Source organism: Chelonia mydas, chromosome 3 (genome assembly GCF_015237465.2).
Source record: "Chelonia mydas isolate rCheMyd1 chromosome 3, rCheMyd1.pri.v2, whole genome shotgun sequence".
NCBI classification, from domain to species: Eukaryota; Metazoa; Chordata; order Testudines; family Cheloniidae; genus Chelonia; species Chelonia mydas.
Window position 1 is genome coordinate 45332703 of NC_057851.1, and position 19303 is coordinate 45352005.

Genomic DNA, 19303 nt, shown 5'->3' on the forward strand with positions numbered 1-19303 from the left:
GGATACAAGGTAACTAAATCACTTCAGTACATATTGTAAGAATACAGTACAAACTGTAGCTTCCTTGGAATCTTTTGCTGTCCAAAATTTGAGCTCAGAGGTTCATAAAATGTTCTTTACAAGATTAAAAATATCTTTTCTAGGGGTTCCTCCTTTTCCAAGATCATTCATTTTTTCCACATAATGAAACATTGTATCTTGGCTTTCATGCATTCTGCTGATAATGGCATTTTGCCCAGACTTTCCGAGTTAAAGAATCCCTAAGCCCAGCCACTCCAAATAAGTAGAATAGTGAAGGAAAATTTCAATCTACTACAGAGATTTTAAAAAGTTCCCCTAAGAAATTGTCTGTGGAAACGAAGTAAGGAGCAAAGATGGAGAATGACTCTGCATTTTTAAGAGGCTAAAAGAGACTGCAAGCCTTTTAATAAGGGAGAAAAGACCAAAAATTCCCAGGAAAAAGGACCCAGAAAGAATAAAACAAAAAAAGCCCATTGATAGTGGTTCAGATTCCTTTTCTTTTTCCTATGGAGGATTCATAAAGGTTAGGCCTAATTTAGTTAATATCAGAGATTTGACAAGATCACAAGCCTAGCTGACACGATTACTGAATAGTGATTTTTATTGCAGAATTTACTGAAACTGGTTTGATTACTGAAGTGAGAAATGGTAAGAAGAGCATGAATCAAACCCAAGTGTCCCAATTAAAAGTACAGAGCATAACCACCAGACAAGACGTAAAGGACAGTTCAACCTTTCCAAGAACATAGTTGAATTAGGCAACTATTTTCTTGAGACCATTCAAAAGTAACCCCAAAATAGTAGAACAAAGAGGTCTTTCTCGGACCTGACATAGCCCTAGTGCTACCACCTTGACTGCAGTAACGTGACACAAGGTATAAATCAGTTTGGAATGTAGCCCACTGGAGTACACTTCTGATCCATCTATATTAGAAAATCTCGAACGAGGAACCAATTTGTATTGTTCCTTGAAGTGATCAATTAAAGCTGGTTTCATTGAATATAAAATCTTTAAGAGCAGTCATTATTCTCATAGAGGAAGAAAACTAGAATGACAGATATTCTTAGATACACTAGAACCAAAACAGCTTCATTTTTATATCTGGCAGTAATTTAGAAGGAAATGGTTATATCTGGTTGGGGATTTTCTGTCAAAATGTTATTTCCAGTGGTAAACGTGATTCTTGTCATATTGAAATTTGCCACAGGAAATTTTAATATTGCAGATTTTTTTCCCTGTTAGGAAAATTGAAACAAAATATTTACTTTCACTTTGGGTCTTCCCAATTCAACACAGTTTGATTTGCTGAATAGAATCAAAACATTTGGGCCAGTTCATTATTAATCTGTGGCTGCCTGACCTCCACAGTGCTTCATGCCCCTTGTTCTCAATTCTCTGCTGAGCTGAGCTGAAATGAAATGTTTTGACACTTGCAAATCAAAATTTTTCTGAACGTTTTATTCTGTGAAAAATTTCAATATTTTGACTTTTCATCCTGAGTAAGGACAAAGCAGTATGTGTTAACATAGCAGAATTTCCCACAGGACAGAACTTCTAATTTTTGACAAGCTCTAGCCAGAGGCAGATTATGCTTTTGGGGGGCCCTGGGCCACAGCAAGTGGGGGCCACTTCCCCACCCCGTCCGCCTGCAGTCTCCCCCTGTCGCCCCCTCCCCCCAGTGCTTCTGCCAGGGAGTAGGAGCGTGGTGCGGGGGCTTCTCCTACTCCCCAGCAGAAGCGCCAGTTGGATGGGAAGAGCGGGACAAGCCCCTGTGCCCCAACCCCACTCCCGCTCCCCAGAAGGAGAGCGGATCAGATCGCCCATTTTTCCGGGGTCTCCCAATTGGTCAGGGCCCCTGGGCACTGACCCCATTGGCCCAGTAGCTAATCTGCCACTGGGTCTAGCAATGGCCCATTGTGCAGGTGAGCACTTTCCTTGCTGACAGGTCGATCCCTGAGGTCAGCCAAAGAAAAACATCTTTAAATGATTGCAAAGTGCTCACCGTGCAAGGGTCAGGCACAGTTGCAGCTGTGAAATCTAGGAAGGCCCATGTGAGTTCACCTGAGTGCAAGGACTATGCAAGGCTAGGTCATAGTTCCACACACCCCCTTAAGGCATGGTGCAGCAGATGAGCTCCACTATATGCCAGGGAATTCTGTGAGGCACTCTCCCTCACAGAAGTGCTGCTCTATATTACCCCCTAATGTAAGACTGTGCCTATAAGGCATGACTGAGCCCTTAAAGAGACAAACTGTGGGGGACTTTAGGCACAAGGTCAAATCCCATATAGTGCTAAATTGGTAGAAGGCCACAATTTTTTACTTCAGCAAAGCATTTGGACCCAAACGCTGGTTCTGAAACCACCCCTCCAAAACCTTCTGACTCAGATCCAGATTTCAATTCTGTAGCCTCTCTCTAAAATGGTCGGAACCAGAAAAATTAAACCAAACATCTCTCAACTTTCGGAAATGAGTTCTGTATCCTAAACCGAACTACATGGTGTGGACTCCTCTCGACCCTCTACTGCTACCCACTCAAGTACCATTCAGAACTGAACATGTAAAAAAAGTAAAAGCTATATGTTATTTGCTTTGTGAGATACCCAGGCAGTTACCTTTTGCCCCACGGGCACCAGGACTCCCAGGAGCTCCTGGAAGACCTGGAACACCATCATTTCCTGGTAAACCAGAAAAACCTCTAGGACCTTCTGGGCCTATTGGACCTGGTGGACCAGGACGTCCTGGGGAAGCACTTTGGGACTGACAATGGTTGCAGTTTTGTAGTCTTCCACTCCGAAGGATAACAGGCAACTGGGCTAGGAGAATTCAAATGAAAATGCTTTAGACTATTCTGAGAATGACACTGAGATAATATTACTATGCAAGATAAAAATAACCAAATGCCAAACTACATTAATAAGGATTTAAGATAAATCATTTGTTATATAATCACCAAAAGCAAAATATCTGGCTTTTTGTGGAGGAGGAGGAGATGGCAGTGGTGACGTATTAAGGCCCACAGACTGGAAAGATTTGGAGACATTATCACTATAGTGTGAACTTATATCATAAGAACCTGTAGACAGTCCATTGTGTTAGTAATTTTGATTTTTCTGAGAACAGGACATCTTTATAATTATCATGAAAGTAGCCAGAGCATTTTAAATAAATAAAGAATACATTGCAATCTCTGGGACTTACTTCTCAGTACATCTGCGCAAACCTGCCGAATAAATTCTTCTGAAAATTCCCTTCCCTGAATTGAATATAGAAGAGTTATAAAAAATGCACAGAAAGTTTTTTTAAAAGTGCATGAAAACTACAATGTCAGGTTCTGTACGTACAGGTTTTCCATCTGCTCCAGGTGGCCCTGGGTGCCCTCTATCTCCCTGTTGTCCTCTTGGACCAGAAGGTCCAACCAAACCATTAACACCAGATTCTCCTTTCTGTCCATTGAGGCCTCTAATGCCAGGATCTCCTTTCTCACCTTTCTGAAACCAAAGGCAACAAAAACCGTAACCTAGATTTTTCAAAATTAATTTTCAAAATTAATCTTCATTGTGAGGAGCTGGCAGCACCTTCACTACGATGCATTCATAAAAATCAATCTGAATTAATTTATCTGTGGGGATCATCTTGACAGAGGATGTTGATTAACAGGTCCATCTCTACAAAAAAATTCATTGAATTCTTTGGATTTTTGTGAATAATATTTTAATTCAAGTATGCTTACTAGAAAAATTTACTCAATAAATTACCATTACAGAGAACAGTTTTACTTTTCTTTGTACAGACCAAACTTTTAATCCTAGGCAGAACTATTTTATATAACAGTTAAAGGAAAAGAAAAATATTAAATGGCTCTGTCCTCTTTTTGAGGATACCACAGTTATATTAATACAGGACATTAAAAATCTTCTTGGAAGATTATAGGCCTTGTCTACACTAATGGAGACATATAGAGTATGTGTAGCAACACACTGCAGTGAAAAGCAGGCTGCGTCCAAACTACGGTGTGTAGCTACACATCGCAGGGAAAGGCTCCAGCACTGGGGAGGCAGTGGGACAATACACGACTAAAAACAGCTTGGGCATATGTTTGGGCACTGCTTGGGCATGTGGAGAGCCGTGTATTTACCTGAAAGTTCTGGCGTGCCTTTACTCGCTTAACCCATGCCTCATGTTTACACTGCTATTTATCCCATGCTAGGGGAGCTTGCATTACATACTCTGCATGCAACCACAAGGGAAGATATAGCCTAAGGGTGAAATTCTGGCTCCACTTAAGTAAATTGCAAAACTTCCATTGACTACAAAGGAGACATAAGTTCACTCTACGTCTCTACCATCCAGGATGGGGTGGGGAGGGGGGGACCAGGGGGGAAGACAGGAGGGCGGGGAGGAAGTTGAGTTTGATTTGTGCTACTTCTTTTTTCCAGACCTCAGTTACTCTCAAATTAATTGGCAACAACAGTAGACAATCTGCTAAGTAAGATTAAGCCAATACTGGGAAACATTTTGAAATAAGAAAACTTAATTTAAGTAGTGATTCCTCTACATCTGACTACCTACCACATTCGTTAATTTGGACTACTTTCCAAACTTGGAGCCAACAAACCTCTATTGCAGTGGAATATGGTACACTCCCAGATTTAAAATTAGTCTAATCTTTGTTCCCTTATGAGTTTTTCCTTTCAGTTTTTATATGACTAGTGTATATTTTCAACAGCAGCTTTATAAATCTATTTCACCCTTTCCAAATGTGCTATATGGAAGTGCAGAAACAAAGCAACAGACTATATATTGCTAAATAAATGATATTCCTTTGGGCAAAGGAAGAAAGTTTAAGAGGTCCTTAGTCAAACATTTTTTTATAAAGCAGCCACAGGTCTTATATTCTATTTCATTGTACAGTAAGTATATTATTAGATCATCCTACAACAGAATTTTAGAGCTCACGCAAACCTATTTGGCACAGCCCCATGTAGCAGCAGTGCAGTTCTTCACCACCATAGGGAAGGATAAACCTCCCAGAGCTTCCCTATATGCTGGAAGAGCATGGCCATTGCACCATCGTTTACGACAGTGTAGCATGCTTCTTACTCTGTACTTGGCCAACTCTGCTGGCCGGTGTGGAGCAGGTTGGTGGACAGGCTCATGACCCTGCTGCCTTTGGTGGGGTGCATCCCAGGGGCTCTAAAGGGAATTGTGATTATGCTTGACCTCTGTAAGTGGAGTGCAAGAAGGATGAGGGGGAACAGCCACACATGAGCCAGTCACCATCTGTCCCTTAACATTTTTAAGGCTAGTAAGCACTAAAGTTCAGTGAACCCACAGAAAGTCATTTAGCTCAGGTTTTTCTGCAAATGGAAAGCCAAAGCCTTTTTCATCTCACTCATACATTTATTTGATAGTTCTATCCAGAAAACTAATTGTATAAAAATGACACTTTCCTACTCAGCAGAGTATCACTCCATGTATACTTGCAATTAAATTTTGACTTATTTTCGAAATTATGACTCTTTACTTGTTAGTTCTATGCAGCTAACAGAGTAAAGAAACACAGTGTTGGTATTTTTCTTATGCAGCATCAACAAATGAATTGTTGACTAAATTCTGATCAGCTATACAGCAGACTTTGACAAGCATTCCACAGAATTCTACCCACTGTTCTCAATTCAAAATTTGTTTTATAGAAAACAGTGCTCTTAGTTAAGACTGTTTAAATTTGTATTCTCTTTGTATGATGCAGTTATAAATCTTTGTTTAACAGATACTTTAACATATCTTCACGGGATTGTTAAGGTTTAGAGCAGGGATCGGCAACCTTTGGCATGCAGCCCGTCAGGGAAATCTGCTGGTGGGCCAGGACGGTTTGTTTACCTACAGCGTCCACAGGTTTGACCGATCGCAGCTCCCACTGGCCACGGTTTCCCGTTCAGGCCAATAAGGGCGGCGGGAAGCAGTGTGGGCTGAGGGATGTGCTGGCTGCCACTTCCCACAGCCCCCATTGGCCTGGAATAGCAAACCGCGGCCAGTGGGAGCTGCGATCCGCCGAACTTGCGGACCATCCCGGCCCACTAGCAGATTTCCCTGATGGGCCACATGCCAAAGGTTGCCAATCCCTGGTTTAGAGATTGCTAAGGTGTGGAGCACTTACAACTGCTTTTGACTACAACAGGAGCTGTGTACGCTGATAACTGAAAATCAGACCACTTTTTTAGGTATCTAAAATGTATATAAGAGACTAAATCTAGAAACCCATTTCTGGAAATATGACACAAGAAAATATTTATGGTACTTGGGAATAATTTATTATTATTTTAATTATATTATAGCTATAGAGCATATTTAGAGACTTATAAATTACTTGTAAGTTGATTTATTTTGAAATAAGTTTTTAAAAGGGCTGTGAAATGTTAAAAAACAATGCAACCTAGAGAAAATGGCATCTACTGTAGAACGAAGCAAGCCAACGTAAGAAACCAAGACAAAATACTGGAATCATCAGCACAACTGCCTGTCGAACCTGCCAAAAAATAAGATGAAACTGCTAAAAGAATGTTTTCTGCAGCAAATCTTGGTCTTGTAATGGCCAGCCACATCCAGTGTGTGGCCTTGTTTGTTGACCCTTGCTATTGGCAGAGACAATCAAGAAAAAGAGAGGTGCTTAACAAATGCTGAAACAGACTGGTTGGAGAGATTTTATATTAAAACAATTCCTTTACAACAAGTACTAAAATAAAAATATTTTGTAAAAACCCCAAAACCTAAAATAAGCTTATATTGTAAATTGTACAGCTCTTATAAGTACACAAAATGAAATCATATTTATTTGTACAAATGTATTACCAAGAGTATTAGAAAAATGTAAATAATGTCCATATCCCATGAAAGTATACCCCAGTATTATGGTGATTTAGAAAACGCAGGAGGATCAGATGAGGAAACTATCAGATGGATGGTTCTATGACAATCTTTTACTGAGCTAGGCCATGATTAAGCAAGATACTTATGCACAAGTGTAATCTTAAGGCTCGTTATAGTTCCATTGAAGCCTATAGTATTATTCAGTTGCTCACAGTTGCACACTTGCTGAAGTACTCAGCTCAAGTGGGGCCCTAAAGAACAAGTTCAGCTAGTGAAATACAACAAACCTTCTTTAAGCGAAACCCAACAAGGGATTGCCAAAAACTGATTGTGTAAAGGAATTTCCTAATAAAGATGAAACAGAGTTCTACTGAATGGACCCAGGTACACTGATTTCATTTACCCTAGAGTCGGAACCAGGAACAACTACAATGAAGCTGATTAATAAGATTTTTTTTTTAGTTTTTATAAACAGAACTATAGGCACCCATCCAGTGCTCTGGGCAGATGTCCCATGAATTAAAAAGCACAACATGAAGTTAAAAAAGGACTGCCCATAAATATATCCATTTCAACCCATTTTCTCCTCTGCAGCCCAAGAGAAGAAGAAAAAAAGATGGGTCTTGCAGCGTACCCAGAAAGCTAAAAAATCTGAGCTTTGGCAGATCAAGGAAGGGATCGAGTTCCAAAATCCAGGATCCCTCAGAGGACCCCATCCCCTCAAGAGAATATCTTTGAGCTCCACATTGACCCGAGTGAGTCATACTAGCGTAAAACCAACGGAAGTGAGTTCAAAATCAGGCCCACTGGATTTGGGGATAGTTTGGGTCAGTCTCATAAAACAGGCTGTCACCAAATAAGGGTATCTCTTGGACCATTTTATTGAATTATAACATTTTTTAAAAATGAAGAGTTGGGGATTGAGTCTCCAGAAAAACAAATTACTCTTTTCTTTTTTTAAAATCCCTTGCTTACTTGTTTGTTTTTCTCTAAGTAGCCCCTTCTTTTGTCTTCAGATTCTGTTTTACTTGGAGTTCTGTAGAAAATCTATATTCCTTTCTCTCTTTTTAAACAATATTTCTTTGTCTTTTCAGTCACTGATTTCCCAAAACGTTGCTTTTCTACTCTGTTGTTAAATCTTTCTTTTTTCATGCCTCCTCCCACCTGACTTTGCATCCAATCATCCCCTTTCATTTTTGTGCCAATGAGGACAAAAGCAAGCCCTTTAGCACACATTTTACATAGTCACTATTCACACAATTGGCAAAGAGAATTAAAAAATGGTGCTTGTGATTTGAAAACACGTACCTCTCCATTTACTCCATTCAATCCATTTGCTCCCTTTAGAAATCAAATGTGGAAAAAAGTATAAATCAAACTGAGCCACCATTATGATGCATCATTCTTTTACTAAATCTGGAAATTAACTACGATTTATTTCAAAATACATCTGAATTCTTATACTTACATACGAGGCAAATGAGGTACAGCAAACAAACATTAATTAACTTCTTAAAAATTAATATATATGAACAATGTACTAGCAGATCATTAGGTAAATTATCATACACATTGTATGTTATGCACTTGCATTAGTTTTCTTACAAGAAACACTGATTGATAAGTACTGCCTCAATAAAAAGCTAAAGAAATAACAGGTTTATTGTGTAACCAAATGGCCCAGAGACTTTACACACTGACATCCAGATTCAATCTGTGTTTAAATTGGCTTTGGCTGCCAGAAATCCAGGCCCTTGAGTTATAATGTCAGTCTTGGAGCAGGATGTTGCAGTGGTAGAAAATGACTAACAACCTACTGTCTGCCAAAAGGCACACACCAATGTCGCTGGGTGTGAAGCAGCATGGCAAGAGGGCACATCGCCTCAGCTGTCTGCACTGGTGGGACTCCTATGGAGCGTTGCTACAAAATGAAGTTGCATCTCATCTGTCAGGTAGAATCCCTGAGAAAGGAGAGAGGAGGTAGCACCGCTTGGCCTCCTTTTGGTTAAATCCTCCTGAGGTTTTGAAGGTCAGTCTGGGGTATATAATTCCTTACCCCAGCTTCACTGAATGTGGTTCCTTGTTTTTCCAACCAGGCATGTTGTGATAGTACCAATGCACTGATTGTGAGAACAATCTTCACTGCTATTTTCTTCACAATCTAGCTTTAACTTTGTACTGCTAGTAAGTTCTTTGCAATTTAGACATGACAAAGCATGTAGTTAGCAAGTTCTTACACTTACAACTAACAGTTATTTCTTATGGTATGTTAATATAGCCAAATATGACACAATCAAAATATACTGGAACAAGGTTAAAGAAAGGAGAAGTTAGCTGATTTGCAGCTGAAACAGGAAACATCTGTAATTTACGAGTACAGAAAATACTAACACACTGACTTGATTTCCAGTATGAAAGTAATTGAATCTTTAAATGCAATACTTGATGAAAATGTTGCATGATAAATACAAAAGTGATTGGAGGGCTTGTATAGTCTTGGGCTTGACTTTCAGAAGCTTGAATCCATTTTTCCATTACTACATTATGTGGAGTTTATGTTATTGTTTTATCAATAATATTGCAAAATAAACTGATTTAAATAAAAACTTTGAAAAATGGAATCAGTTTCTTCCTACTATTGCAATGATACAACTAGATTTTACCTTTGCAGAACTCTCCCCTCAGCCTTTTTGCCCTCGTTATATAAACAATCCTGTTCTTTCTCTCTGCTTTCTATTCTATTTTTCAACATACGGTTTATTTTTCATTTCATTGGGTTAACTATTTTAAAGTTTAAACTATATTTTAATGACATTTTAAATAATCAATACAATCCTATTTACTTGTAAATATATCAAATGTATTTCTTTAGATTCAAAGAACTACCATTGTAAATGGCATTTATCTTCTGAAGCAGCAAAATAAATGCAGTTTTCTTAAACTGTGTATTCTTTTAATGGTACCTGTTGGCCTGGAGTTCCTGGTCTTCCTCCTTCTCCCTTTTGTCCCTTCAGAAAAGAAACAGACTTTCTTGAACACTACATATTTCTTTAGGTGAACAAATTAAGTAGGTCAAAATAATGTAAAGAGATAAGCCCTAACCAAAGGCCCATCTTTATAACGGGTTCAATCAAAAACCTGGATCCAACCATCACCGAGTTTGTTGATGGGAGGCAGACAGAGAGGTGTTTCAAGATTCAGTTCCAAACTGTGTAGTTTGGACATACATTTCGACTGTAGACACAATGGAGTAAGCCTATGATCTGAACATACAGAGACAAATGCTGATCTCCCTTGTTCCTGCCTATTTCAGTCGCTTTAGCACTGCATTGAGGAAAGTCCTCATTTTTATGACATTACAGATTTAGAGACCTATGGTGGATTTTCAAAAGCACTCATCATTAGCCTAACTCTGTCCCCCTACAATTAGTGGGAGCAGCTAAGCCATTTTAGAGTACTTTTGAAAATCCCATTCTTTCTCTCAAACTAACTTTCATAACATTGTGTTGGTGAGTTCATATTGTGCAGTGATTTACTGAGTTAAGACTATATCCTGCAGTCCTTAGTCAAGCAAGACTCCCATTTATTTTAATTCAAATTGAATTAATTTTTAACATATGGCATGCCAAATGATATTTAATGAAAAACAAAGTTAATATACCTGGATACCTCTTTCACCTTGGTTTCCTTTTTCCCCCTGTAAAATATTTTAAGGTATTATAAAATTTCCATTATAATCCATTTTACAAACATTAGTTTGTGTTTTAATTTATTTCAGTAACTACAAGAGAAGCAGCTAGTGGAGTACATTGATGGTGATTGAAAACTAAATATTCTATCCGCATGTTCATAATTCCTGATCCAATAAAGCCATTAAACACATGCTTACCAGCTTTGCAGGAACAGGACCATAATAAGTAGGGAATTTGCTGTGCAGATAACTATCATTAAGAACAGTAATATTGACATGTCAAATTAAAATTAGGAGATTTCTGGGAATCCTGTTGAAGTCAGTGGGAGTTCAACCATTGATTTAATAGAAGTTAAATTGGGCCTTGCTTTTACCAGAAGACCAGATTGATTGCAGATGTAAGCAGGTGCAACTCTGATAGTAAATAGATGTTCACCTTCTTTCATTCATGGTGAGCAAAGCCCAAATAATTTCTGTAAAAATGACAGCTAACCCAATACAATGCATAACACGTATCCTTGATATTCTATGGTAACCAACAGAGAATTAATCAGAAAGTATTTTTAATATATGAATTTGAATCCCATAACTTACCTACAAAACCTGATTCATTTGCATTTATCCTGGTTCAACTTAAATAGAGTTTCTATCTAATCTACATGGGGGAGATTTTCAAAGGCATAAAAAATCTCCCCCTATATCTGTATACTATTTGTATTTATACTAATATGTATTTTTTTAATACAGTGCCTGGCACCATAAAATCTCCCTTTTAAGTTTCAGAGTAGAGCCGTGTTAGTCTGTATTCGCAAAAAGAAAAGGAGTACTTGTGGCACCTTAGAGACTAACAAATTTATTTGAGCATAAGCTTTCGTGAGCTACAGCTCACTTCACCGGATGCATTCAGTTTACCTTGATGTAAACTCAAATAAGAATTAGTCCCACAGTGTTAACTCAACTGCAAAACCCCTGAAGTAATCCAACAGCCACATTGCACATCTGACACCTTATGTATAATATTACCTGCTAATTATTATCATTTATGCAGCACCATAGGTATACATAGTGCTTTACAGACGTACAATGACAAGTCTCTGCCATAGGGCATTTAGAATCTAAGCCCTGATCCGGAAATTCAATGGGGCTTCGCCTAAGCGTGGAGGTCTGAGCTAGCAGATTTGAACAAAGAACTGAGGTCCTGAATAGACATAATATGGTGAGTGATGACAACATACAAAGGGAGGAACTGTGGGGGGAGTGGAAAGAAAGGGCCAAACTGCAATTTTTAAAGAAGGCAGGGACTATTTCATTTTATTCTTTTTTATGTATCTAGCTGGATCCAAGTATTTGTTTCCAGAAAAATAATTTTAATGTTTAGCTAAGTGTTTAACAGTATTAATGAGATCTTGGCTAAACAAAAACCCTAAAAGGTCTAAGTACGCTTTTGTCAGATCCAACAATACATAAGTTATTTAGTTTAGTTTCAGTTTTAGTTTAGTATTTATTTTAAAAATAAACTATGATAAAACCAAAGCTCATCTATTTTCCTGTCACATGCCCAAACTACACCTTTCTCTGAGTTATTTGCTTTTCAGATGGATAAGATACTGTTTTACTCAATACTAAGTTATAACCGCATGGCTTGTCTATACAAATAGTTAGTTGCTAGCAACCTGGGGGCATATATCTATCTCACATTAGCCTGCTGCACACTCAAGGAATGTTGACACAGCATGCCAACGGGGATGTGATTTCTAGAGTGCACTGACATGTGGTCCATGTAGACCATGCTGACGTGCACAAAAGAGTTCCACAGTGTGCTTTGATGTACTCCTGTTTGGAACAAGAGTAGATCAAAATTAGGGAACGTTTAGTGCTCGGTAGCAAGGTTCACATGGATGGGGACTGTGCAGCAGGCTACTGCAAAGGTAGATTTGCATCCCTGCTTACCACACACTAATTATTTGCATAGTTAAATTGCAATACGTATTCTTATTTATTCCACTCACAGATACAATATTAAAGGAGTATGTCCACTGCAAAGCGCTCCATTTTCTGCCTCTTAGCAGTTTTTGATCCATAACAGTATTTTGCTTTTACACCATGACAACTTAGCTTCTTTATCAGCTTCTTGCAGAAGATCTTCTCAAAGGCTTTTTGGAAATCTAAAGAAATTTTAAGAGTTGGTTCTCTTTTAGATACTATCTTATTGAGCTGTTCAGAGAATTTTAAGAGATTAGAGTAACATTATTTTCCTTTGCAGAAACTGTGTTGGTAGACTTCTAATTTCCCTCTTACTTACTACCTGCTGTAATTTATGTTTATTGGTGTCAGCTGGGTCAGATTTCCAAAGTTTGAAGGATTTCTATTTGGCCTCTCAGACCTTGCCATTTAGCCATATTCGTTTACTCCTTATTTTCCTGGCGCCATTTTATAAAGAAATACCTATCTTTTAAGACGCTATTATTGATTTGTTAAGTAGCATCCATGCCATCTCTGAGGATTTTGCTTCCTTCACTTTTAACTTTAGGGCCATTTTGACTAAACTTCTCATTGTATTGAAATCACCCTTTCTAAAGTTTAGTGTCACTCATCACTTTTGGTACCCTAGCTGCCCCTTTGATGTCGAACCTAATTATATCGTGGTCACTGTTACTTAGTGGCTCAGCTCCTGTCACATGTTGAGTTAGTGCCTGAGCTGTAGCTCATGAAAGCTTATGCTCAAATAAATTTGTTAAGTCCCTAAGGTGCCAGAAGTACTCCTTTTCTTTTTGCAAATACAGACTAACACGGCTGTTACTTTGAAACCTGTCATTATGCAAGGCACTGAATTTAGCCGTAGGGAGTGTAAATCTATCAACTTCATGAAAAAACTCGCACAGATACAGACAGATATCATCTTCCTTTCCAAATGCAAACAGATGGACATCATACCAAAAGGACTCAAGGTAAAAAATCCATTACAATCTACATACCACACAGACTATGCTGACAGCTTGTGCCACACACTCTCAAAGGAATGTGTCTGATGAAGTGAGCTGTAGCTCACAAAAGCTTATGCTCAAATAAATTTGTTAGTCTCTAAGGTGCCACAAGTACTCCTTTTCTTTTTGCCTGTGTTAGGTAAGATTAAGTCATCTCTCTTCCTGTGTGCTCTAGAATCATAGAATATCAGGGTTGGAAGGGACCTCAGGAGGTCATCTAGTCCAACCCCCTGCTCAAAGCAGGGCCAATACCAACTAAATCATCCCAGCCAGGGCTTTGTCAAGCCTGACCTTGAAAACCTCTAAGGAAAGAGATTCTACCACCTCCCTAAGTAACCCATTCCAGTGCTTCACCACCCTCCTAGTGAAAAAGTTTTTCCTAACATCCAACCTAAACCTCCCCCACTGCAACTTGAGACCATTACTCCTTGTTCTGTCATCTGCTACCACTGAGAACAGTCTAGATCCATCCTCTTTGGAACCTCCCTTCAGGTAGTTGAAAGCACCTATCAAATCCCCCCTCATTCTTCTCTTCCGCAGACTAAACAATCCCACTTCCCTCAGCCTCTCCTCATAAGTCATGTGTTCCAGACCCCTAATCATTTTTGTTGCCCTCCCCTGGACTCTCCAATTTTTCCACATCCTTCTTGTAGTATGGGGCCCAAAACTGGACACAGTACTCCAGATGAGGCCTCACCAATGTCAAATAGAGGGGAACGATCACATCCCTCGATCTTCTGGCAATACCCCTACTTATACAGCCCAAAATGCTGTTAGTCTTCTTGGCAACAAGGGCACACTGCTGACTCATATCCAGCTTCTCATCCACTGTAACCCCTAGGTCCTTTCTTGCTGTCCCAAGAAGCAATCACTAACTGTCAAGAATGTTTTTCTCTAAACTCTGTCCTGTTATGTTGTTAGACTAGTCTGTGGGTATGTCTACACTTCAAGCTGCAGGCTTAATTTCCAGATCAAAGAGACATACCCATGCTAGCTCTGATCGAGCTAGCCTACTAATAATAGAGTCTATCTGTGAGTGATGGGAGGACCTAGCCCCCTACAGTTCATGCCTATGGTCTCAGACAGGTATATATTTGGGGTGGTTAGCCCCTCCCACTGCTCATGCCATTGCAGCCACACTCTATTTTTAGTATGCTGGCTCAATCAGAACTAGCATAAGGACATCTCTTCCAGCTGGGAATCACACCCCCGGCTCGAAGTGTACACATACAGAGTATCTGAAGTCCGATATTATTAGAATTTTGTTACATTTTTCTGCCTCTTTAATCTCTCTCAACACCGTGCACTCAATTTTTTTCTTGATCAGGAGGCTGGTATTAAAACACCAACAATGCATTTATATTCATACAGTTTGGAATTTGTATCCATATAGGTTCAACTTTGTGATCCCCTCCACTCAGAATTTTCCATAGAATCCTTTACCTACACCACTACTTCTCCAGCTCTTTAGCCTACTCTGTCTTTCCTACATAGCTTGTAACTAGGCATTACAGTCTCCCCTTGTTTTTTGCAAAAAGAAAAGGAGTACTTGTGGCACCTTAGAAACTAACAAATTTATTTGAGCATAAGCTTTCGTGAGCTACAGCTCACTTCATCGGATGCAGTAGAAAATAGTGGTGAGATTTTATATACACAGAGAACATGAAACAATGGGTGTTACCATACACACTGTAACGAGAGCGATCAGGTAAGGTGAGCTATTACCAGTGGGGGCGGGGGGGGAGAAACCTTTTGTAGTGATAATCAAGATGGGCCATTTCCAGCAGTTGACAAGAACGTCTGAGGAACAGTAGGGGGGAAGGGGGAGAGAATAGTTTTACTTTGTGTAATGACCCATCCACTCCCAGTATTTCAGGGAATGTTCTTGGCTTCTACGGGCAGAACCTTAATGATTCTTGTGCAAATGAGAACACTGGAAAAGCTGGATTCAAAGGAAAATCAGGGCCCCCAGACACACAGGTGCTACAAACAGAGGAATTTCTCTGCAAGCCCCTGCACCTGCCTACAGATATCAGTGGCAGCAGCTTAACTTCCTATCTGTAGCCTGACTCTAACCGAAATAAGAGAACCTTACAGGGAGGATTTGTAGCTTGGAGGCAGGGTCCTGAGGAGGAAGGAGAGCAGAATGTGGGGAGTAAATGGAGACCTGGACAGAGAGGCAGCAAGAATTGTGGGTGGGTGGGAAGGAGCAGGGTGATGGAGTGATGGGGTAGTGGTGGGGGGCAAACCAGGAACCCAGAGAGGGCTGGAAGTGAGTGGCAGTAGTGGTGGCAGCAGGGACCCTGAGACAAGTGGGCAGGGGGGAAATGGATGTGGCAGAAAGGAGTAAAGAAGGGATATGCAATGTAATGGAGTGGGGTGTAGGGGGAAGTGGTGGTGATGGAAGCAGGGACTCAGAGTGTTGGGAAGTGGGAATGGGGAGGGGAAAGCAGGGAACACAGAGACTCTGCCATGGGGGAGAGGGGAGCACACAGAGACCCTGCAATGGGAGAGAGAATGGGGATAATGGCGTGGGGGAGGCATAAATGGGGAATACAGGGCCCTTGGCAGGATGGAGGGCTGAGGGGAGGTTCAGGGAGTCCCTGAAATAGACAGGAAGGGGAGGTGGCACACTTGCAGCTTATAAGGGTAGGAATTGGAGGAATGCAAAGAGCCCCTGATATGAACAATGTCCTCAGCCTACGTAAGTTACGAAGTGTGCATTTTTATTCTCAACGAGGGGAGTGTTTTTATTGAACTCCTTAATCCGACTCGCTGCTGATTTTACAGAATTTCCCACTGTGTTCTTATCCTGTCCTTGCAATTTGATTTAGTTACAGAGAAATTTGTCACAGCCAAACTCGGGGTAATGACCACAGAAACATAGTTAGAGTTGTAAAGTGGCACAGACATGTTAGCAGTCATACAGGTTTAGCAGGTATAATAGACAAGTAGAGTGTAAATACAGAAAAATTAAGAGTAATGAATTAGTTAGCAGAAAATGGAAAAGCATATCTTGAAGGGCATTTGAATACTAGGAAAACACATTTCAGCAGATAAATTTCTTTTCAATAATTTTTGTGGCAAAAAAAAAATCGAGCTATGTGAAAACATCAAAATTTTGTTCACAAGACACTTGCTGCCAAAAGGTATGTGTAAGTTTTTAAATTTCACTTAGTTTGAATTAAACCAGGTGGGTGCTGATAGTCATAGTCAACTACATCCCAAGCAAAGGAGACCATCTGTTAGACAAATGATACAGGACTCTGAAGACCTCTGAATCAGGGATCAGGGAAAGTGTGCTGAATGCACACCTATCAAGGACAATATATTTTTCTAAAATTTGCTTTAGGCTAGAGATAGGGGGGTTTTCAAGAGAAACACACTAATATGTAGAAGGTAATAGCAACAAGATAAAATAACATCTAAATTCAATGTTTGACAAGTTTCTCTCTTTCTCTACCATGTTTTCTTTTCCATTTCTCTTCTCTTCTCTCTCAGTTCCCCCACCGTTCTATTTCTCTATTTTCCTCTAAACTTTTTCCTACGATGCATCTCCGTATCTCCTTTATTTTCACCGCAAGATAGTTTTCTCCCTTTCATGCTTACAGGCCAAAGCTGCATTCTGTCTTCCTCTTTTGCAGTTTTTCCCTTTCCCCTTCACCTTCATTCTTGGTTGACCTCCTTCTTTCTCCTCATTTGCTGTTGCTTCACCCAAGTTCTCTTTTGACTTCCCTTCATATCTTGATTCTTTTTTCCTGCTTCCCCCACTTGGTGTTCTCTCTCCCAAAGCCCAGTCCCCCTTCCAGTATTGCTTCCCGACGTTTATTCCTGACATTCAGTGTCAAGCAGGAGTTTCAATCGCTGCATGTTTTATACAACCATAGATATGATGTATTTCAGTTTTTAGAAGACACCTTTTAAAGTAGGTAACTAAGCGCATCAAATGAATGATGCACCTAAAATCCACTGGTTTTATAAATGCATTAGTAAATGATTCCGCAATGCAGCACATATTACTAATGCCAAGACACAGACTATAGACTGCTCATTTTGGAACAAAGGCAATAAAACAATAGATAGTGATATAAACTAACACTGAGGAGAAAAAAAACCAAATCACTGGTTGATTTTTCAAGTTTTGGAGCATTAATGAAGAGCAAAGAATCCACAGTTCAAAACACTGGGAGCTGTAAAACTCATTTAATCATCTTATGATAGTCATGTGTCATGGTTAGTGGGGAATCCCCTTTAATATAACTCTGTAGGCTAGCACTTCTCACTTCTTTGGCACAGACTAACTGGAAAAAGGCCAGATGGATAATGTATACACTAGCACCCACCATATTTTCTAGGGTTATACACCACCTGTACATCCTTGACTCTCACTGTAAAGTGTCCTCTTCCATAAGACACACATATATATATATAATATGTGTGTGTATATATATATATATATATCTTGGAAAGCAAGGGAGTGATCTAATTTCCAGGAAATCCACAGTATTATATGAAAGGAAAAAACTATGTGCACATCTCCTCTCCTTAAGATTGTACATTTAAATCCACAAAAATCAAGAAATCAAGGTCTTCTCTATATACAAATTGTACCACTTTAACTATACTAGTACAAGCCCGCTAATGCGGATGCAGTTCTACCAATAAAAGGTGTTTACACTGATATAGCTTGTTCCTAGGAAAGAGGAATAAGCCATACCGATATAAGTTACTTTTGTAGCGGTAAAACTGCACACTAGGGTAATACCAATTCAACTGGTTTGGTCGATAATCAGATTCTCAACTGAAATGACTAAAAAACCTGTGTAGACAAGGCCAAGAAGTCAATATTTTCAGAGTTATACTGAATCACCTGCACTGCACAGATTTCTGATTTCCATTTACACTTAAACATAATTAAATACACATAACAGGCCAGATCAAAGTAATCAGAATTACTTCAATGGGACTGTTCTTACACATATTGACATCCAGCCTAATACATCCATTTCTAATCGTGACAGCTGCAATATTTTCATGCCTGGGATTTTTTCCTACGTGTGTTGCTAAGGCAGTTTTCGGACATTTTGCTATATGTGTTTCCTGAGACATTTACAACTTCCTGCATGCAAAGTGACCTTATAGCTTATGAAAAGTCCTTTCCCTGTTCCCTGGTTAAGCTATGCAGAGGGAGTGGGCTGTTCTCAGCAGGACATCATCTAAGGAGCAGGGCTTCATTAAGCACTGTTAAAAATCTTAGATGCCCATACAGCATGCGCAGAAATGATTTTTGAATCACTTATAACTCTGGGGTTTTAAAGTTCCACTCCATATCCAGAATCATAGCTGGTATTTCTTCAGGGAGGCCAAATTACTTGCCACAGAGGTTTTGTGAGTTATTGCCGAGGGATGTGTGACATTTTGGGGATCACTCAGACCAATAAAGGTTCTGTCACTGCCTGCCTTGTAACTTTGGGTATCTTAATGTTTTGTTGCTATGATTCAGTGCTCTGACACCAAAAGCCAGCCGGCAAGCATAAGGTCCCACACTAACTTCCACAGCCTAGTTACTTCTTGTAGGGTGACCGTCATTATCCCTTCGGGTCCCGAGTACCCCCAAATCCGTCTCCGCAACTTCTTAACTACCAGATACTCAGACTTTTCATCTCTGGTTCATCACCCCCAAAGACATGATACCTTGGCACACGCACTCTACACTGTTTACATAACAGAGATCTGC

The 19303-nt window shown here is 39.7% G+C and overlaps 1 protein-coding gene across 6 annotated transcripts in view; it reads right to left on the bottom strand.

Annotated features, from left to right (window-relative positions):
• LOC102937775 (collagen alpha-1(XXI) chain) overlaps window positions 1–19303 on the bottom strand; it is a 193904-nt gene that overhangs the window by 4085 nt on the left and 170516 nt on the right. For all 6 annotated transcript variants that reach the window (XM_037894224.2, XM_043542389.1, XM_043542388.1 and 3 more), the window contains 6 exons: window positions 10553–10588; window positions 9855–9899; window positions 8200–8232; window positions 3366–3512; window positions 3223–3277; window positions 2637–2837 (listed from right to left, as the gene is read on the bottom strand). In XM_037894224.2, the coding sequence (XP_037750152.1) occupies window positions 2637–2837; window positions 3223–3277; window positions 3366–3512; window positions 8200–8232; window positions 9855–9899; window positions 10553–10588 (517 nt within the window). The remainder of the gene's footprint in view (window positions 1–2636; window positions 2838–3222; window positions 3278–3365; window positions 3513–8199; window positions 8233–9854; window positions 9900–10552; window positions 10589–19303) is intronic.